This window comes from Chrysochloris asiatica, unplaced genomic scaffold, assembly GCF_000296735.1.
Source record: "Chrysochloris asiatica unplaced genomic scaffold, ChrAsi1.0 scaffold00106, whole genome shotgun sequence".
Classification (NCBI taxonomy): domain Eukaryota; kingdom Metazoa; phylum Chordata; class Mammalia; order Afrosoricida; family Chrysochloridae; genus Chrysochloris; species Chrysochloris asiatica.
The window spans coordinates 8,265,382-8,287,797 of record NW_006408624.1 but is presented as its reverse complement, the minus strand read 5'-3'; the positions used below and the strand labels follow the sequence as shown (position 1 = coordinate 8,287,797).

At 47.4% G+C, this 22,416-nt stretch overlaps 1 protein-coding gene across 1 annotated transcript; it reads left to right on the top strand.

The window, feature by feature from the left end:
- Positions 1-1,548: 1,548 nt before the first annotated feature.
- On the top strand, positions 1,549-20,440 carry HEYL (hes-related family bHLH transcription factor with YRPW motif-like). The gene is made up of 5 exons (XM_006867576.1): positions 1,549-1,628; positions 9,718-9,784; positions 11,891-11,974; positions 13,975-14,056; positions 19,748-20,440. The coding sequence occupies exons 1-5, from the start codon at positions 1,549-1,551 to the stop codon at positions 20,419-20,421; spliced, it is 987 nt and encodes a 328-aa protein (XP_006867638.1). The 3' UTR covers positions 20,422-20,440.
- Positions 20,441-22,416: the final 1,976 nt, after the last annotated feature.

The window sequence follows — 22,416 nt, the reverse complement described above, 5'->3', positions numbered from 1 at the left end:
TCAAGTCAGTTCCGACCCATAGTGACCCTATATAGAGTTTCCGAGGAGCAGCTGGTGAGTTTGAACTGCCAACCATGCTGTTCAAACCAACCTTGATGTTGAGTGCTTATCCTATGACACCACACCAAGATTCCTGGGTCCAAATGAAGGTGTCAGCGGAGCCATGCTCCCTCCTGAACTCCATGGGGGAATCTGTTCCTTGCTTCTTCTAACTTGTGGTGGCTGCTGACATTTCCTTGGCTTGTGGCCACATCACTCGCATCTCTGCCACTGTGCTCACACTGCCTTCTCTTAGGTCTGTATCCAATCTCCCTCTGTCTTTCTCTTGTAAGGACACTTTAGAGTACATTCAGGGCTCACCCAGATTATCCAGGATAATTTCCCCATCTCAAAATTCTTAAACACATCTGCAAAGACCATTTTCCAAATCAGGTCACATTCGCAGTTTTTGGGAAATAGGAACTGTTTGGAGAAAGGGGCATTATTCTGCCTACCATAAAGTCCTCCCTTCACCATCCTCTCCTCTTTACCCATGAAATCTGCCACACACACACACACACCCATGATGCTCTAATTCAACTTCCTTCTCAGTCTTCCTTCTGTATTAGTGAAGCATGGCAGTTCTCTGTGAATCTTCCCTGAATTCCACTCACTCCTTGAGAACAGGGCTGCTAGATTCCCTAACAAGTGAGCAGTCTGGTATGTAGTCAGGAAGGGAGGTTGGAGAGTGGACAGAAGGATCTCCCAGGCATCTTACCTCCAGCCCCACCCCTAGGAGCTCACTCTTGGAGCTCTTGGTCTCCGGGACAGCAGCACTGTAGGTGAACTGAAAACATCCCCTGGGACATTCCAGCCATCACCCAGTCAGGCTTGCAATGACCTTGGCCAGAACCCAACCTTCTCAGGCAGCGTGGTGACAACTTCACACGTCTCTTGGGAGGACGACGCCACCCCTCGCATGTTTGGGTCCCAACCCCACCCCATACACACAAACCACATTCCCCTGATCCTGGGCCTCCATGAAAGCAGCTGCTGGGGGATTCTTCCCCAAGGTCAAGTCAAAGGCACTCCCACCAACCTCGCCAAATCTGCCGTGCCTGCCGCCCTAGGAAGCAAAAGCAGGCGGGTTGACCCTTGCAGAAGTTAGGACGACGCAGAAAGGCACCTTCACATGCCAGCAGCGGCCCTGGAGAACCAGGGACAGACGTGGACCCCAGGATTCCTCGCGGGGCCTCCAAGGGCACCTGCCCAAGGCCACCCAGGGAGAGACTGTCGCGGCGGGAGGAGTGGAGCTGGACGCCCCAGCCGTCGGCGGGGGCGGTGACCGCCTGGGGCCTTCCCACGGCTCGGTCGGCGCGTCACCGCGGGGGCGAGGGGACGCCCCGGCGCCCGGGGCTGCAGTGCAGGAAAGGGCCCTGGGAAGGGGCGGTGGCGGCGCTCCCAGGGCGGAGCCTGAGCAGAACGGGGCGGGGCTGGGGAGGGGCGGGACCAGACTTGGTGACTCCGATTCAGCCCTACAGTCCTGAAAGCCCGCAATCCGCGCTGGTCATGAAGCGGCCCAGAGAGCGGAGTGGCTCGGACAGCGAGTCCGACGGCCCCATCGACGTGGGCGGCGAGGGCGAGTTGAGGTAAGGGCTGGGAGTGGGACGCTGAGTGCGCCCAGTGTGAGCAAGGTGGGGAGTGCCCCCGACGTACTCTCCTACCTAGCTCAGGGACTAGTCCTGGGCTACGACCTCAGGCGACCTCGTGGGAACCAGGTGTACACGCCGGCCCGCAGGTGTCAACGTGTGGGAATGTGTGCTAGTGTGGGTACGTGTGTGTGTGCGTGTGCCGTTACACGCAGTAGTGCCTGGAAGCCTGTGTGCTCCGGGCCATTTAGGACTCAGGATGCATTGATGGAGGTAAGAGGTCACTCGGGAGGCTTATCTGTATTTTGGTGATTGTCTCCGTCTAAGTGCCCAAATGATGCCATTTGTGAGTTTTCCCTGAAAATCTTAGGAAACTTGTAGACTATTATTTATAACATCGCCCATCCCTTTTGCTGGGTCAGGAATCTGCTGACCCTGCAGACTAACCATATTTTCCCAATTTTACGTAACCCAGCTTGGGCGCACTCTTCAGGGTCTGCAAAAACCTTCAAGGGGAAGAAAATGTCTTTTCTCTTGAACAAAATGGATCTTGAAATTGGTACTGAAGAAATGAACGTTCAGCTCAGGGTGAGTGCGAAGACTGAGATTTCAACTCCAGTTTTCTTTACCACACCACCCTGCCACCTTCAAACCACTAGAACAAACCACTTGTATTGTTCTGCTGCTTCCAAGATCTGTGACCTCTCGAAACCTCAGTTTCTTCTACTGTAAAATGGGTGTAAAACATAGACCTGACCTGATAGAAGTATTGGGGAAATCAAATGAGATGATGTATGTCAAGGGTTTCACACAGCAAATGCTGACTTAGTGCCAGACACCCACCATGTGATACTCAAAAGAGCAGCGGGGACTGACTGGGAGTCTGTGCAAGCCTGGATCCTAACACTAAATGTGTCACTACTAACTCTACAGATGACCTAAGGTCATTGCTTTCCCTGTCTGAGCCTATTGCATCATCAGTAAAAAAAAAATTTAAATGGGACAGTAGAAGGGGAGTGATCTGACCTCTCCTGGATCATCCAAACCTGACTCTTTAGGAGAACTGAAGGAAAGTCAGTTCATTCATAGGGATGTTTGCTAGGGTATTTCAGAATTTCAATGCTCCCCAGTTTCCGGAGCCTACAGAATCCTGCCTTAATCGCAAACCTCTTAAAATGCTACCATCTTCCAATTATTTATCACTTATAGCAGAGTATGGGGTAATAGATATCTCCCTGCATCCTGTACATTAAGTTTGGGGGTGCATAATCTAGTTTTCTATGCAACATGTTGTTGTTGTTGTTAAGTGCCTTCGAGTCGGTTCCGACCCATAGCGACCCTGTACAGGGTTTCCGAGGGTGTAAATCTTTACGGGAGTAGAAAGCCTCATCTTTCTCCCGCGGAGCGGCTGGTAGTTTCGAACCGCTGACCTTAAGGTTCGCAGCCCGATTCGTAACCACTACGCTACCAGAGCTCCTTTCTATGCAACATATTAGCCTTTTAAATTGTTTAGCAGAAACTGCTATTTAGAGAAGCAATTCTCCTAGCCCAAGCCTGCCAGTGGCAGGGGAGGGACCCAACACCATGTGGTGGAATGTGGGTGAGGAGGTCTCAAATTCAATGCCATTGAGTCTTTATGGATCAGAGGCATGAAATTGAAGCCAGAGAGTAGGCTGATCAGAGCCGGCTTCTGTCCTCCAAGAGCCTGCAGCCTGGCCAGTGACCTGCCAGGTCACTCAAAAACCACAAACAGGATGGAGAGACAGAATATGGGCTGTGAGGGCACTTAAACTGGGAGAGGATACTCACAACCAAAGACTGTAGGGAGAGCTTCTTGAAGGTGGTGGCATTTGGAATGAGATATCAAGGATCATTGGGCAGTTTTTTCCTCTACAGCATGTTGTCCTTTCATCCAGAGCCCATTTGTAGAGACTGTGTAGATTCTTAGAGGAGCAGACCCCCTCAGAGGAGAGAAAGCAGTTGGACATCTGGCAGAGACTAACTTACAGACGCCTCTTTGTAGCACTCACCAAAGGGCCCTCCCCCCAGCAGACATCAATGCTTCAATTCAGGGAGTGCTGAACGATGCCTGCTGTGGCCCAGACCTAGGCTGGGTGTCGGGGGGCCCAGATGTATCCTGCTCAGTCTCTGCCCCCAGGGGACTCTCAGGGAAGAAGAGCTTCATGTACAAAGAACTCTAAAGTCAGATAAACAGTGGCAAGAGCCTCAGGACTGGGACAGCCAGACTCCCCAGGGTCAAAGGCAGGGCGCAGATCCCTCACGCTCAGAGACATGAGAGTCCAGAGCAGGACTTGTCCCACCAGCACTGTGGGTTGCTGCCTGGTGGGACCCTGCCCCTGACTCACCCAAAGCTCCTCTCTGAACTGGGCTCCTTGGCACATGCTCCATCTACATGGAGAAGATCATCTCTCTCCTCCCCTTCCACAAATGTTGAATGAGCACCTGCCACCTGTCAGGCACTGGATCAGGGTCTGTGGGTCATTCCTAAATGATTTAAGGTACAAGATGGCCTTTGAAGTCAGATAGACCTGAGTTTGATTCTCACTACCATTAACTTGGAGTCCTGGTGTGGTGCTGTAGGATAAGCACTAGACTGCTAACCAAAAGGTCTGCAGTTCAAACCTTCCAGCCACTCTTCAGAAACCCTATACAGGGTTGCTATTAGTCAGAACCGACTCAATGTCACTTACGTACAACCACCACCATAAACTTGGGCAAGAGTCTTTACCCCTTTCTGAACCTCAATTTTCTCACTTTCAAAATGGCCATGTTAAGAACTTTCCTTGAACATGCAATTTTGCAACAGTAATAATAACCAGTAAACTATGTGTGGTTACATAGGTAGACGTGTATACAGATGTGTCTAGGAAGACACATGGGAGTTTATGAGTATACATGTATTGGTATATCTGCAGGCACAGAAAATACATTCTTATAAAACCTAAATAGGGAGCACAGTTACAGATATTACCAAGACATGACCTAATACCACACAGGATTGGTTTACTGGGTTTAGAAGGTTTAAGATCATGGTCTCATGGGACAACTTGGTCCATTGGCATAATTCACAAAGATAATGTTCTACATCCTAGTTTGGTGAGTAGTGTCTGGCATCTTAAAAACTTTCAAAGATACAACTATTGGTCACTTCCCATTTGGAGGAAAGGAGAGTGCAAGAAACAAAAGATTCGGCATAGCAATTCATCTCATGGCCAATGAGAACTGCAGCGTCTTCTAGCCTGAGACCACAAGGACTAGTTGGTGCCCAGCTACCACTACTGACAGTGCTGACCACGGGTACAATAGAAGGTTCGAGTAAAAAGGGAGAAAACAGTAGAATAAAACTCAAATTCCTAGAAAAGGCTAGACTGACTGGGCCAACAGAGACTATATGAACCCCCGAGACTGTTACCTAAAATACCCTTTGAACTTGGAACTGTTCAGGGAGTGAACTTCCAGAATTCATCTTTCATCTAAATAATAGATTCACTTATAAAATGAACAGTATCACCTATGAATACTGTGTGCCCTTACATGATACCAAACTGTCAACGTTTACCTTAAAACAAAGATGAGAAGTTAAGGAAGGCCAGGGAAGCTGGATTACTGGAAACAGAACACAAAGAATGGAAATCACGGGAATGCTGACACATTGTGAAAAACGTAACTTATTCCATGGCATTGGTTACGTTTTTCACAATGAGTCAAATGGGAACCTAATTTGCTATGTAAACTTCCACCTGAAACTCATACAGGTTTTATATATATATATATATATATATATGTTGTTGTTGAGTGCCATCAAGTCAATTCCAACCCATAGCGACCCTGTATAGGGTTTCCAAGGAGCAACTGGTGAGCTTGAACTGCTGATCTTGCAGTTCAAATGCTTTAAAGTCTGGCGCATTAACCCAGTGTCACACCAGAATTCCATATAAATGAGTTTCAGATGGAAGTATATATATATATAATTTTTTTTTTTTTTTAAGTCTACCTTGAAGTCCCTGGGTGGTGAAACAAATAAGCAATCAATTACTAGCCAAAAGGTACCTCAGAAGACAGACCTGGCAATCTGCTTCTGAAAGGTCAGAGCCTCTAAAGCCCCATTGAATGCAGTTCTACTCTGCACACCTGGAATCACTATGAGTTTGGAAACAACTCCAAGACATCTAACAACAGCATGCATGAAAGCACATAGCTCCTTGCTTTGACACAAGATAATTGTCAATGAATAATGCTTTCTAAGGGACCACAATTCATTTGGGAAGAGGGGTGTGCCATGTCCATGTTGCAGCACGGTTCACTGAAAAGATTGAACATCTGAAGACTGGATTTACCGGGCAGGATTCGTAAATAAACTCTTTGTGCATCTGTCACCCCATCTATAAAAGTATCCTTTTTCTTAAGTGTGAAGTGACCCAATAATATTTAACTCAAGGGCTACTTGCACAATAAATGAGACAAATAGATGTGGCCATACTGTCTGGGACATAATGTACTGGTTAGGAGACTAAATGCTGGGACAATGGGTGTACAGGGTGCACTGGGAAGAACACTGGATTAAAAGTCAGTAGACCTGGTTCTACTTGCAGATTTTCCTCTTATTTGCTGTGTGGCCTAAGGCAGATCCCTTCCCCTCTCTGAATCTCCTCATTTTACTAATAGGATCCGTGCTCTCTGAGGTCTCTTCATTGTTTTTCTGTCTTTGGTTGTTGCAAAATGAGTAGGGTCATTTGTAAAGGTTCCACCAGGGAGTTCCCAGAGGGAATCCGCACAGAGGGTGGTCAGACTGGCAGCCAGACTGCTGGACATGCTGCTCCCCGCAAAGACCACCCTGGAATTCTGGCTAGGAGCCACTGAGACCCATGGAGCAGATCTTGGTGGTCAACATATCTTCTCTGGTTCCATGAAAATCTGCCTTATTTTCCAACTCCCTGATAAGAAGCTCCCACACCTCCTCCCACTGTCAGGGCCAAATTTCAGGCTGGAAGGAGGCTCTCACTGGGACTCTTGGGAGCTTTAAGGATCAGGGGACTTGAAGGCTATTCAGACTGACAGGAAGTAGAAATTATGAGTGAAAACAATGCTGAATCTGGAGCCAGAAGACATGGATTCCCATACTGGCTTTGCTCCTTAGCAGCTGCATGGGCTAAGTAAGCAGCTTTAGCTTCCTGAGGTCATTCAGTGTCTTCATGTGAAAATTGGGGCTTTTATAAGGAAAAGGTAAAGTGAAATTAGCCTGGAAAAACCTTACAGAGAACAACTGGCAGGGAGACCAGAGAAAGGGAGCTCAGAGTTGCCTTGCTGAAATGGGTACGTCACCCTCAGCAGATGTCCCTGAGGAGGAATCGGGCTGAGAGGCAGTGACGTGTGAGATGCTAACCCAATCCCCCCAGAGATGCCTTATCCAGGCAGAAGGGACAAAGGCCGTGTTTCTTAGTGTACCTTGGCTCTCAGTGCTTATCCCCAGGGAAGCTTTGTAAGCTGACTGCCCCACAGATCACAGGTTCTGGCTGCCTGAGCGCTGGACCTAGCTTGCTGGATCCTCCCTCTTGAGAGCTTTCACAGGCCCCTTACCAGCCCTGTTTGTCCAGATGTTTGGGTAGGAGATATCCTTTTCCAGATGTGGCTGGATGAAGTCAGAAGCATAACAGTAGGACATAGTGAATGCTGATTTGGTCTCTCCCGCAACTTTTTCTCTCTGAGCAGTGGATAAAAAAGGTCCAACCCCAAATGCCGAGAAGGTAGTCACATGGGCTTAGCACTTCCTGGTGAACTACAATATGATCCCATTCCACAAAGGCCTAGGTAATACAGATTTTACAGTGCTCACCTTTCTTTTCCCCAGGGATGTCCAAGAAGAGACTAGGAAGAGAGCGCTCTACAATGCATTCTGCCGTGCTCCAGGCACTATGCTAAGTCCTAGAGCTACATTAGTGAGTGAAACAGACAATGTTTGTGGCCCTGAGGAGTTTACACACATGTTGAAGAGACAGATGCTAATCATATAGTCACATAAATATAAAATAGCAAGCAGACATAAATATTGTGAATGCAGGATACTAAGAGAGAACAGAGCAGAGGACACCAACTAGTTGGGGAAAGGTGTCAGGAAAGTCTCCCCAGGGAGGTGACGGTTAAGTTGAACGATGGTAAAGATTAATAGACGAAGGGACCAAAACGTGGAATAGGGAGGTGGACCAGAGAATTCTAGGTTATGGGAACAGCATGAAGAGGGGGTGGAGGAGGCTACACACAGTTCGTGGAAAAATTCCAGTATCTTTTGATTCAATTTTCCTTAACCTTTTTCAAGCTCTCCCGTTCCCCCACATGTGCATCCAACAGGTAGGAGTATAGGAAGTTCACAGCCTGTTAGCACACAGAGCAAGGGAGAGTTGGGCCTAAAGGGTGACAGAGAACCAGTGTGTCACTTGAAAGTCAGTGCCTTGGATCCTAAAAGTATTGGGAAGCCACTGAGGGTTTTAAGAGAAGTGCAAGAGCAGGTTGGCATTTAAATGCTCATTCGTCCAGTAGCTTAGAGATAGGCTCATTGCTGTTGTTTTAAAGTGCTGTTGAGTCGGTTTCCAACTCATTAGCAACTCTGGAGTTTCTGAGTAGTAGCTGGTAAGTTTGAACCGTCGACCTGTAGTTCAGCTGACCTTGTAGTGCCACACTAGGACTCCTAGAGATAGCCTAGTAGGGGATAAAGGAGGTGCAGAGGGGCCCCACAAGAAACTCAAACTGGCATCAGGTGAATTACAATAGAGGCTTGGTCCTGAATGGCAGGAAGATGAAGACAGATATGAGATAAACCTCAGACATGGAATCAGCAGGTTTAGATCAGGTGAGGTGAGGATGGAGGAGGAATCAAAGATAACGGCCAAGTTAACACCTTGCAAAGCCAAAATATTAGGGGTGCCTTCACAAAGATGAGGAACCCAGGGGAAAGAGAAACTGGCATAGGACTATGCATTTGCTGTTAAGATGTGTGGAGTTTTGTATTCAGAAACAAGGGAGTCACCTTGTCTGAAGTTGTTTGTTCACATGGTGTCTCCTTACCAGATGGTAAGCATCTGGCAGACTGGGCCTGGGTGACATATTCCCCTGTCTCCTACACCTTGCTGGGCCCAAATGAAGGACTGCCCAAGTGAATAATACCTCAGCACAACTCAGCGCATCCTTTCCTTTCTAAGAGAGCCCAGGAAGCAGAATACCTGTTAGAATGGTGGGCAGTTGAGCTGGAGATGATTTCAGTCAAAATCTGGGCAGGAAAAGACCCAGAAAGAGTGAGTTTCTTTCCTGTAATGGGAACCCCTGGGATGTGGACAGACATTCATCATTCACTCAGGCTACGGAGAGAAGGCCCAGGGTGGGAGAACAGGCCCAAAGTGATGGGGGCTGGGGCCCTCTTGGAAGGTCAAGCAGTATCCCAAGAGGGGCCTGTGACCCAGATGCCGCCTGTTTCCCGCCCCCACCGGGACCGCGCCGCGTGGGAGGTAGCAGCAGCTGCAGGCCGGGCGAGGGCGGGTGGCCGTCGCGCTCCGCCCGTGGGAAGCGGAGGCATCTGCTCTTTCCACGCTCGTTCCCAGCGGCTCCCTCTGAAACTCAACCCGCCTGGCCGGGCCCCGCCGCTGCCGCCGCCGGCCCGTGCTCTCGCCAGCCCCGCCCTGCGGGGATCCGGTTGCAAAGGCCGGGCGGCCGGGCTCTCAGGTCTCCGGCGCGGCCTGCTGTAGCGAGAGGGGAGGCCGGAGTATGTCGGTGTCAGGAGCCACCACCTCACCCCCCACCCCTCCGCCCTTATCCCTGCCTAGCGCCTCGCTAGCGCTGTCCGAGCTGCAGCGGCCTCAGAGGAAGGAAACTGAGTGCAGGGGAGGACCAGACGGGGAGAAATGGGCCCCCGGGGGAGAAGGGCAGAGAAGACGGTCCTCCCACGCCCGCCCTGCGGCTCTTCCTGGCCTGGGAGCCAGAGGCCGTCTGGGAGGGGGATGTGCTCGCCTCCGCGAGGTCAACCCAGGCCACGGTGATGGTCCCCGAGTGCTGAAAAATAAGTCTTTTTCTCCCTTTCCAGCCAGATGGCCAGGCCGCTGTCCACTGCCAGCCCTTCGCAAATGCAAGCCAGAAAGAAACGGAGAGGGGTGAGTGTCCATCACAGCTGAGCTGCCCAGCAAAGGTTTGCCCTGCTCCCTCAGGGCGGGGCCCAGAGGAAACCCATAGCCCAGAAGCTAAGTACAGTGCTAGGGTTCAAATCCTGCCTCTGCCAGTAATTATCAGGGTGACGTTGGGCATGTCACCCAGCTAGCTTCTTTGTGCCTCATTTCCTCATCTGAAATAATGATAGCCCCCACTTCAAAGGGTTGTTTGGAAGATTAAGTGAATTCATGTTAAATTCTCAGAACAATGCCTGACATAATAAGCCACTATTGTTGTTAATTACTATTATACCAACCTTCCTTCTACCCTATCTTCTTGTCTCCGCTCTCAGCCCAGAACTTTTCGTTTGTTCCAGGAGGCTGAGCAGTAGGGGACAGAAGAAGGGGCTCCCCAATTTGCTGCTGGCGCTCTACACTTTCTTTTCAGGATGCAGTTGTAATGCGTAGACGAACACTGCGCAGGGTGTCCAGAGATCTGGAATCTGGCTCCAGCCCTGCCACTACAAACCGCTTAATTCCAACCCTAGTTTTCTTCATCTGTAAAATGGAGGTCATCGTTTCTGTCCTATCAATATCCTGGTGTGGCGCAGCAGACCAGCACTGGACCACAAGGTTGACAGTTCAAACGGACCAGCTGCTCCTCAGAAACCTTGTACTGGGTTGCTATCAGTAGAAACCAACTCGATGGCACTTAACAGCAGTCAGTATCCAGGATTCCTGGTGTGTTGTAGAATAAGCAGTGGAATTTGAACCACAAGATCAGCAGTTCAAACCCACCAGTTGTCCCTTGGAAACATTGTACTGGGTTTGCTATGGGTCGGAATTGACTCAACAACACTTAACAACAACATCACTATCCTGGAGGTCCCTGGGTGGAACAGTTAGCACGTTCAGCTACTAACCTGGTGTGATGCTGTAGGATAGGCATTGGACTGTTAACCTCAGGGTCAGCAGTTCAATCCTGCCAACCACTCCTTGGAAATCCTCTACACGGTTGCTATATATTGAAAACAACTTGACAACTCTTAACAATAACATTAACCAAGTGATTGGCAGTTCAAACTCATTTATTTAGCAGTGCTTTGGAAGAAAAACCAGGCAGTCTGTTTCCATCAGAAATGCCGCCCAAAACAAAACAAAAAAATGCTGTGGAGCAGTTCTACTGTAATACATGGAATTACCATAAGTAAAAATCATCTCCACAGCAATGGGTTTGGTTTTCAATAGGTTTATCAGTATTCTGTCACCAATATTGAGAGGTGAGAATGTGATCGTTTGAATCCAAGGACTTGCAGCCTTAGAGAGCAATAGTTAGGACTGCTCAGACCTCTCCATGACCCAGCAACTAAAGGAGTAATATGGGACCAATAGGGCCTGCCCCAGCTCTGTGATTGTGGTCCCCAGTCTGATTGGTTGATACAGGAATCCCCTGCTTCCCAAAAGTTTGCTTTTATGAAAAACCTCTATTAGGTCCTGTTTCCACTACAGAAAGAAATCCAAAGAGAATTTTCACTTTAAGACAAAGGCAAAAAAGCAAAATAGTATTTGTTTTTCAGAGAGACTCACTACTGGCTTCATCCGTTGTAACAACATACACTCAGCATCTCAGTATCAAGCCACCATAACTTAGAACTGTGTCTGTGAACACTCTCTATGGTGCTACTTTAGGTTTTATTGTTATTGGGTGTGATTTGTTAAGTTATTTTGGGGGTCTGTGAACACTCAAAAATTTTTCCCATAGAAATTAACAGCTTCTTTGCTTTACCCCATTTTGACAAAGGAATGGTTACATAGGAACACTCTACATTCAGATAGTGGGGGGAATCCAGTACCCTGCTGTACCAGTGGTTAAATATTTTGAATATCATTTCCAGATTCCACAGCAAGAGTCTTGAGTTTGTTCCACTTTCAGCTCTGCATTTTCTTGTGTGACCGTTAGCTTATCACTGCCCCTCTCTGAGACTCAGTACCTCCTCCATAAAACAAGAATAGATTTATCTCCCACAAAACAGTGCAAGGGGAAATATGAGTCAGGCACATTGGAAATTGTGATGAAGCAGCCACGTGTAACTTCTTGCCTTTGTTTCTCAGATCATCGAGAAACGGCGCCGGGACCGCATCAACAGCAGTCTCTCTGAATTGCGGCGCTTGGTCCCTACTGCCTTTGAGAAGCAGGTATGCACTGTTACTGATTGTTCAAGAGGAAGTATGAGAGGGCTTCAAAAGTTAGTAGAAAAATTCCATTATCTTATCATTGCATTTTTTCCACAAACTTTTGAAGGCCCTTCCCCATACTATACTGATGACACATTTCTTGTGTCATCTCTGTTGATTGGTGGTGACTATCTGATTGATGTTCCCTGTCACTGGATAAGGGGAATGGAAATTTGTATTCTGAGTTCTACTGTGCCCCCAAGTAACTCTGGTAGCGTAGTGGTTATATGAGTCAGGCTGCAAACCACAAGGTTTCAGCAGTTTGAAACTACCAGCTGCTCCACGGGAGAAAGATGAGGCTTTCTGCTCCCGTAAAGATTTACAGCCTCGGAAACCCTCTACTGGGTCACTATGAGTCAGAACCGACTCCACGGCACATAACAACAACTGTGCCCCAGGTGTTGTAGGCTTATACCCATCATCCCATTCAATTGAATCTCCAAAATGATCAGGAAGAGTAGGGATTGTTATATGTGTTGTGCAGGTGAGGAAACTGAGGCACAGAGAGGACAAACTTGTGCCTGATCATGCAGCTAGAAAATAGTAGAGCAGAACTTGAACACAGGACTTTGTGATTCTAAAGTTCTTTATCCCTCTGCACTGATGACCTTCCCAGAGAGCTATTTGAAAGTGGAGAGTCATGGTGTGGTGCTGTAGGATAAGCACTGGACTGCTAGCTGCAAGGTCAGCAGTTCAAACCCACCACCTGCTCTAGGAAACCTTATACAGCAGGGGAACATTCGGTCCACGAAATCATTTGATCTGGTCCTGCCAAGGCAACCGCAGTTCCAGCCAACACATTGGTGTTGCTAAGTACCATTGAGTCTATTCCAACTCATAGAAACTCTGTACAGGGTTTTTGAGGAGCAACTGGAGAGCTTGACCCACCAACCTTGCAGTTCAAACTGACCTTGCAGTCTAGCTCATTTACCAATAGCACCACACCAGGATTGCAGCCATCACATTAGGGTGAGTTAATTAAATGTTTGACCAAAGATAACAGGCTAATTTTTAAGTTGATAGTTTTGTATAGCCCGCAAATGATGTTTTAAATATACAAAAGGCCCTTGACAGAAAAAAGATTCCCCACCTCTGCTATAAAGGGTCACTGTGAGTTGGAACCTACTCAGTAGCTCACAACAGCAACAACATTCAAAAGTGGAGCGGGTTGCTCAGGGAGTGAGCGCTCTATTGTTGAACAGGTTGGGGTGGGGGACAACATAGTGGGGAGGTGAGTTGAACCAGAAAGCCTCAAAGATTCTTGCCTTGTGCTCCAAGGTATGCATCGCAGGTCATCTACCTTCCCTATGCTCGTGAGAACAAACTGGATATTCCACAGATATTCAGTGAAACCTTCACAGGACCAGTCATGAATTAGACCTGGTGCCAGCCCCCAAAGAATTCACATAGAGTCTGACCCTCAGGTTTCAACACCTGGGGAGCCAGAGAATACTGGAGACTCAGGAAATATTTCCTGAGAGACAGACACAGAAGGGCAAGCATTTTAGGGTTAAGATGATGTGCTAGATCTTGGGCGTAGTGAGTAGAGATGGTCTTGGAGATGAGAAGGTATGTCAGAGTAACCCTCTGGTGAATGACCACATAGTGATGGTGGATGAAGCAGACACAATACTCTAGGGAGAGTGTGCAGACTGAGAAGTGAGCCAGTACCCACTGTGAACAAAAGAGCAAGAAGCAAGGCAAAAGGAAAATGAGGAAACAATGGTGTTGTGGAGGCCCAGGGAGAAGGGTTAAGGAGGAGGAAGTGGTCAGCAGTGTCCAGAGCAGTGGACAGGTTTCACTAAAATAAGAATTGAAGAGACCTTGATCAAAGCAGACGCCCAATTGCAGGTTATGGAGGAGTGGAAGAAAGGTGCAAAATTGAGACTGTGGATGCGGATGACACTGTGCAGAGGAGGAGATCATGGGGGCCTTCACTCTTCTGTCTTTTGAACACACAGGGCTCCTCCAAGCTGGAGAAAGCTGAGGTCTTGCAGATGACGGTGGATCACTTGAAAATGCTCCATGCCAGTGGTGGGACAGGTACCAATGCTCTTCACTCCCAAAAGATATTAATGACACAAGTATTTGGAGGCTGGGGCTTGGGTATGCACTACTGAACAAAGTGAGGTCCCTACCCTCAAGGATCCCCACAGACTGTAAAAGTAAACCCAACTAGAACATCTACAAAGCTTCTCTTTCATCTTCTTCTAGCATCCCAGTCTCACTTTCCATGTCTCCTCTTGTCCCAACCCTCTTCTTTCCTCTATGTTTTCTTGTCTTATACCTTGTAAGAACTTTCTTTTACAACAGACTGTTAATGCTGGTTCCATCCATGAGCTAATTTCCTCTGGGATCTTAGTCTGGGACCTGCCTGAACCTAGTGAGGGGCCCACCTGGAATTTTAGTCACAGAAGTTCCACTGGTCTAGCCTTCTGGACTATGTGCTGTTAGGGGTACTGGGGTCATGTGTCAAGGATTCTAATAGAAAGCAAATGTAATTCACTTCATTACTTTGAGCTAGTTCATTAAAATAAAGTCATGAAACTGTGGCTTGTTAAAAGCTTCTAGACAAATGATAGGTTTGTCTACATAAAGCCTCTCCATGTGTTTCAGTGATTTCACAATTGGGAAACCGTGATAGCTCCCTAGTTGAAGTTGCAGAGATTTAAGTTGCCACCCCTGAAGGGGACAGTTGTGTTTTAAGTAAGTGGTCTAGTCTGGTGTTCATGAAGCCCATTGTACAGTCACATCACCTGGGAGTTTCTGAGGCAGTAGGTCTGAATTTAGGAACTTGCAAGCGTAAGTTTGCAATGGGTCACTTTGAGAAATGCCACCAAAGGAATGCATTGCTAGCAGTGAAGACTTCCATCTCTAATCGTGCAGTGGGAACAGTTTTTAAAACTGCATTCATGGTTATCCAATTAAAAGAAAAATAATGACTAACATTTGGGCAGCATTTTACAGTTTTCAAAGTACGTTCACATATGCCCCCTTCACTTGATTCTCACAAGAACCTTGAAGGCTGGGGTTGTTATTATTTTATGACTGGGGGCTAATGGGAAAACAAACCATTAGGATTTGAATCCAGGCTCAGTTCCTTCTAAGTTTATCACCTTGGACAAATGACTTAATCCCTCTGTTCCTCAGTTTCTTCATCTTTAAAATGGGAAGAGTAATAATAGGGTTTATGAGGATCAAGGGACTCCTGGTATGATGCTGGAGGATCAGCACTGGACTGCAAACCACAAGCTCACCAGTTCAAACCCACCAGCTGCTCCTCAGAAATCCTTAGAGAGACTCTATGAGTTGGAACCGATTCAATGGCACTTACCAACAATAAGAACCAAGAGGTGCCCTGGTGGTGCAGTGGTTAAGAGCTCATTTGCTAACCCAAAAGTTGGGGGTTTGAACCCAGCAGCTGCTCCACAAGAGAAAGATGTGGCAATCAGCATCTGTAAAGATTGCAGCCTTGGAAACCTCCTGGGTCAGTTCTACTGTCTTTTATAAGGTCAATATGAGTCAACTTGACATCAGTAAAAGATGGATGAGGATTAAAATACTGTTGTTATTGTTGCTGTTAGGTGCCATCCAATCGGTTCCAGCCCAGAACGAAACTGCCGGGTCCTGCACTATCGTCACAATTATATTTGAGCCTGTTGTTGCTGTCATTGTGTAGATCCATCTCATTTGGGGGTCTTCTTCTTTTTCACTAATCCACCACTTTTTCAAGCATGATGTCTTTTTTCTGGGACTGGTCCTCTTACCAACATGTCCAAAGTGTGAGACATGAAGTCTTGCCATCCTTGCTTCTCAGGAGTATTCTGAATTTTGTCCAAGAAAGATTTGTTTGTTCTTCTGGCAGTCTGCGATGGTTTCAATATTCTTACCAACAGCATAATCCAAATGCATCAGTTCTTCTGTGGTCTTCCTTATTCATTATTCAACTCTTACATGCATTTGAGGCGATTGAAAATACCATGACTTGAGTCAGGATGCTGTAGTCCTCAAAGTGACATCTTTGCTTTTTGACATGTTAAAGAGGTTTTTTGAAGTAGATTTGCCAATACAATGTATCATTTGGTTTCTTGACTGCTGCTTCCATAAAGCATTGATGATGGATCCAAGTAAAATGAAATCTTTGACAGCTTCAACCTTTTTTCCATTTATCATTGTGTTATTTATTGGTCCAGTTGTGAGAATTTTTGTTTTCTTTACATTGAGGTGCAATGCATACTGAAGGCTATAGTCTTGGAATTTCATCAGTAAGTATTTCAAGTCCTCTTCATGTCCAGCAAGCAAGGTTGTGTTATCTGTTGTTAATTTTTGTTGCAGATTGTTAATGAGTCTTTCTCCAATCCTGATGCCATGTTCTTCTTCATATAATCATTTCTCTGATAATTTGCTCAGCATACAGATTGAATAAGTATAGTGAAAGTATACAGCCCTGGTGCATATCTTTCCTGATTATAAACCATTCCATATCCTCTTGTTCTGTTTGAACCACTGTTTGTACAGGTTCCTCGTGAGCACAATGAAGTGTTCTGGAATACCTATTCTTCACAATGTTAGCCATACCTTTTTTAACCCACACAGTGAATGCATTTGCATGGTCAATAAAGCACAAGTAAGCATCTTTCTGGTATTCTCTCCTCTTAGCCAAGATCTGATGTCAGAAATGATATCACTTTTTCCATGTCCTCTTCTAAATCCTGCTTGAATTTCTGGTAGGTCCCTATTGATGTACTGCTGCAACCATTTAATCTTCAATAAAATTTTACTTGTGTGTGTGTTTTAATGATACTGTGCAATGTGAATTTTGTTACGTCACCTCTCTTTGGAATAGACACACATATGGATCTCTTCCAATCAGTTAACCAAGATTCCTGTCTTTTCCAAATTTCTTGTCATAGACAAGTGAAGGCCTTAGTGAGGGCCATAGACAAATGAGGGCCTATATCAGTTTGTTGAAACATTTCTGTTTGTATTCTGTCAATTCCTGGAGCCTTATTTTTCACCAGTGCATTCAGTGCAATTTGGACTTCTTCCTTCGGTATTATCTGTTCTTGATCATATAATAGCTCTTGAAATGATTGAACATCAACCAATCCTTTTTGGTACAGTGACTGTGTATTCCTTCCATCTTCTTTTGACGCTTCCTGCATCATTTAATATTTTGCCTATTGTTATTAGGTGCTATCAAGTCGGTTCTGATTCATTGTGCCCTTATGCACAACAGAACAAAATACCTGGTCCTGTGCCATCCTCACAATTGTCATTACGCTTGGACCCACTTCTGTTGCCACTGTGCCAATCCATCTCATTGGCGGTCTCTTCACTCTCAGTTCTAGCCCACCATGGCTAGGTCAGTGTCCAAGGACTCAAGAGTTCCCAAGTCTCCCCAAACTTCGGACCAGCCAGCCCTTCCTCTTCTTTCTCTCATCTCAAGTTCAACAGGAATCTATGGAACATGGTCAGACTCAGTCTGTGTCTTCATTGCTGCCTTTCCCCCACTTCCACTCACACGTAGACCAACGCGGTCACCAGTGAGTTTACATGCCTGCTATGTGATCCCTTTGAGTTTCAGTCGTGGAAGGAGATTTGTCCTGAAGGGACTTGATTGCTTGCCTTGATGGCTCGCGGATAAACAGCTTGCTTATTCTAGTAATAATAGCCAAACGGTCTGCCATTTTCATTTTTGTTTTTGTTTTTTTCTGCTAGTCTTTCTTTCAAGAAGTATCTTCTGTTCCTCTAGCCTCTCCAGGCTGGTCTGCATATCCTTTTAAGTGGGAATGTCCCACCAAGAAGGTTCTGGATGGAGCTCAGGGTTCCACACAAGGTCCTACGCACTGCAAAGGCTCTGCAAGAAGTCTATTTCACTAGGCAAGTTCTAGAACCCCTTTTAGGTATTCCAATCAGTTATAGGCTGAAGATGGGCTTACAAGCTCTCTGTAATCATGTTTCCTGATATTCCTTTCTATCTCCCTCAAGTATCTATTTTACAATAGTAGGCAAGGGAAACCAATATCCATTAAGACAGTCACGTATCTTAACATTATTTCCACTCTTTTCCATTTCGACTATGCCTCGATCCCTATACCACAGAGCCCTGTTGTTCCAAGGTTGAGCATACATCACTATTTACCTATGTCCCATTTAGCCCATGCAAACCTACCTAAGTGTTCCCCTATATTCCTTGTTCTTCCACCCCCTCTTGCAGCTGTTTTTTTAATTATCTCTAGCAAAATGTTACTTGCATGTGATATTAATGATATGGATGATTTCTGCATTCCATTGGGTCACCTCTCTTTGGAATGGACACAGATGTGGATCTCTTCCAATCAGTTGACCAGGGCAGCTGTCTTCCAAATTTCCTTCAGTATTACAAGTTGAGGCTTGATTTTTTTTTTTTAATATGTTTTTTCTCCCAGTTCTTTCAGCTTAAGAAATGCTAGGTGTGTTCCTTCCTTTGAGTTATCTGATTCCAGGCCTTTGCACATCTCATTATAATACTTTACTTTGTCTTGTCAAGCTTGAGGATTAAATTAGATACTGCATATAAAGTGCTTAGTAAGAACTCAATCAATGTTAATTTAAAAAGAAACATAAGCACAGAAAGGGAAAGGAGTTTGATCGTAGTCACATAGCTAAGTATACAACCTTGACCATGAACCAGGGTTTTTTGCTGGTATTGTCATGAGTCTGTCTTTGCCCAGGGAGCGGTTGAGAGAGGGCTATGAGGATGCAAATCCCATGCAGAGTCATCATCTCTCAATGAAATCAGAGTAGAGAGAGGGCCCCAGCCTGATGACAGTGACCGGGAATCAGACTACAGCCCTACTTTCCAAAGTAGACAGGGCCAGGGAACAAGACATAGTACTTACCAGGCCAGCAATATAAGTAGTAGTTAATTTTAATGCAAGGAGCTCTGGTAGCGTAGTGGTTACGAATCGGCCTGCGAACCTTAAGGTCAGCAGTTCGAAACTACCAGCCGCTCCGCGGGAGAAAGATGAGGCTTTCTACTCCCGTAAGGATTTAAACCCTCGGAAACCCTGTACAGGGTCGGTATGGGTCGGAACCGACTCGACGGCACTTAACAACAGCAACAACAATTTTAATGCATTGAGTATTTTCTCTACCCCATTTCATTTTTTTTTTCACCTTCACAACTCTGTAGTCAGGTTCATTACAGCCCCTTTATACAGCTAAGGCAATTGAGGCATGTTCACAGGCAGATAACTATTTAAGTAGCAGAGTCAGAATTGGAGCCCAGCTCTGCTGCCTCCAGAGACCTCATGCTTCTCCGCTGCAGTGTGCCACCTACTTCAGGAACCTCCCAGCTGTTGTGACTGCTGCCACCAACCCTAACCCTACCAGCAGGCAGTGTTTACACCCATGTTGTGCACAGGCCTTTCACACTAGCCCCAGTGTCTATTTCAATGAAGTTATCTTGGCCTCAGAATTTCTTCTTTGGGTGAATCATGAGAAGTGATGAAAGAATATATTTTACAATGTTTCATAATTTCATGAATTCATTTGGCTCTCAACATACACCGTCCTCCGCCCGAGGTATGGATTATTAGTCCCACTTTTACAGATGGGGAAACCAGGGCTCAGAAAGGTGGAGTGACATTCCCAAGGTCACACAGAGTGAGTGGGGGAAACTGGTCCAGAACTCAGGAGCATCTTCCTCCACACCCTTTGGCATGCCCTTATAGTGCCCCTCTTTTTCAGGATTCTTTGATGCCCGTGCCCTGGCTGTCGACTTCCGAAGCATTGGTTTTCGGGAGTGCCTCACCGAGGTCATCAGGTACCTGGGGGTCCTGGAAGGGCCAAGCAGCTGTGCAGACCCCGTACGGATTCGCCTTCTCTCCCACCTCAACAGCTACGCAGCTGAAATGGAGCCTTTGCCCACACCCAACAGCCCCCTAGCCTTCTCTGCCTGGCCCTGGTCCTTCTTCCACAGCTGTCCAGGGCTACCAGCCCCAAGCGGTCAGCTCGCCATCCTGGGCAGAGTGCCCGGCTCTGTACTTCCCAGTGCCTCCTCTCCCACTTACCCCATCCCAGCCCTTCGAACCACTCCCATGCGCCGAGCTGCTGGTACCATCCTGCCATCCCGAAGGAGTTTCCTGCCCAGCCGAGGGGCCTCTTTGACCCGGAGGGCCCGCCCCCTCGAGAGGCCGGCTGGCCCTGGGCCCTTGTCCCCCAACAGCAGGGCTTCCCGGAGCAGCCACATCGCATCCCTCCTACGGTCTTCCTCCCTGACCCTCCCTGGTGCCATGGGGCCCACTGCCCACGTGGGTGTCCCTGCCCCTAGTCCCTCTTCCCCAGGGCCAGCTGGGAGGCCTGCAGGAGCTATGTTCTGTCGTTCCTGGGTCTCTGAAATCACTGAAATTGGGGCTTTCTGAGCTGGCTCCCCCTGCCCCAGGAGTGAGGAAGGCCCTTTGTCCAGGAACCCTAAAATGGCTCTTCCTTTTTTGCTTTAAGTCAGTCCTGCCTCATATGTGAAGGGACCTTCTTCACTCTTCAGTGGCCCCTTCTCCTTTGGCCAATCTCTCTTCACAGCTTGTCTCAGCTTGTCTACCCAGCCATCCCCAGAGACTTGATCCCATTTCTCCTCTGGATAAATCAGACCCGAGAGAGCCTCTAAGAGCTGTTCTCAGACCCCTTTCCTGACCCAACATATACTGAGCAACAGGTTCCAGTCTCAGCTCTGGGATCAAAGTTTTCACTCAAAGAGCACAATGGCCTGAAGCAGGCTGCTTCTGTGGAGAGGTCAGACCCCAGCAAAGGGCAATGACAAACAAGCTCTGTTTTTTCCCAGACTCAGGGGTCAAAACAGAGTGTCTGCTTCGTTTCCGGGTCATGGGAATTGTCTGCCCCTGCCCACCTGTCTTCAGCTGACCCCACCGCAGTGAACCACAGGCCAGACTTGGGGGCTGGGAGCTCAGCAGGGCCTGTTCCGCCCATTCCCAGCCACAGACACCCACTCTCCAAGTGACTACCAGTTCACTAGGCACAGCTGGCCTGATGAGCCGGGCCGGAGTTTCTGGGCAGCAGCAAGGCTCCTTGGCCGGGTGTCCATCAGGCCGTGGCTATCACTCCCAGACAGGGCCCTGGTTGAGCACCTAAAGGCCAGCTCCATCCTTGAAGTGTGTGGTCTTCCTGCTGGGTGTGCTAGGTGGTCTGGTGGAGACGTGATGATGCCCAGAGAGGAATCCTCTTGGGATACAGCACCAGACGTCTGTGTGCCTCCTTTGCATCCGGCTCATAGAACCCAGACTGCTGGAACAGCCAAGAGTTGTCCGGCTGGATAAAAATAACTGTAAGGAGGAGCAAGAGGAAGGACAGTCAGAGGTGGCTCGGCCCTCCAAGGTCACACACTGGAATGAGGGCCTGAGATCTTATTCAACCAGAAGTCCATGCAGCCACTGGCTCTGCCCAGAGACTGTTTATTCAGCTCCAACCCAGACCACTTTTCCTCTTAATAGAGAGGGAAATGGCCTAGTAACCATTCCTGTGGAGCAGCAGAGACTGGGTAAGACAGGGGTTGGCCTAGGCCTGACAGTCAGCTAGACCCGTGTTGCTGTACCATTTGTTGAAATTCTGACACTTCTGTGCTGTTTGGTAAGTGTCTGTTTTCCTGAGGGCTTCTCAGTGACCCTCAAGAGCCCCATGATTTGGTTAAGGTCTAGCAAACCTGAGAGTCTTCCAGCTGACACCCTGCACTGGTTACACTGGATTGTGAACCACAAGGTCGACAGTTCAAACCCACCAGCTCCTCAGAAACCCCTATGCAAGATCGCTATAAGTCAGAACTAACTCGCCAGCACTTAGCAATAACAACACATCACCCTTGGAAGATTCCCCACTCCACCCTTTTATGGAACGCCCCCCGCTCTCTAGAGACTGAATTCAGAGGACTCCATGGAGTTTGTGACAACCCAGAGGGCCTGTGTGGTGGAGTGGGGTGGAATGGCCCTTTCAGAAAATTGTGTTAGAGAGCAGAGATGATTTGTGTGACCCAGAAAGCTCTTTTGAAAAGGCAATTTTTCAGTAAGGGATAAAGAGCTGAAGCCCTTTTCTCTAGCTCCTTTGTATGAGTTAGTTCAAGCAGATTGCTTTCTTCTTGGACTCATATGAGATAGTGGCCATTTCAGAGAGTGGGTGTCCTTGTAAGGACTTGGGAGAAGGGGACAGAGGGATCTCACAAATGGTCACTCTCAGGACATAAAGTAGAAACAGTCCCTCCCTCCAACCCGGCTACCTCATGTGGTGGGCACCACTCCTAGGATGCCAGCTTCATACTGTAATCCTGCAGTTTACTACCTTCCTAACCTGAGAACCCAGCATTCCCTCATACTGGGGCTCTGGGAACTACATTTCCATGTTTCAAGTACCCA

Bases quoted from the DNA above. Each gene is read 5' to 3' on its own strand.
- HEYL (XM_006867576.1), top strand. From the start codon at position 1,549: ATGAAGCGGCCCAGAGAGCGGAGTGGCTCGGACAGCGAGTCCGACGGC. The intron at 1,629-9,717 runs GTAAGGGCTGGG...CTCCCTTTCCAG, and splicing joins GGCGGCGAGGGCGAGTTGAG to CCAGATGGCCAGGCCGCTGT. The intron at 9,785-11,890 runs GTGAGTGTCCAT...TTTGTTTCTCAG, and splicing joins CCAGAAAGAAACGGAGAGGG to ATCATCGAGAAACGGCGCCG.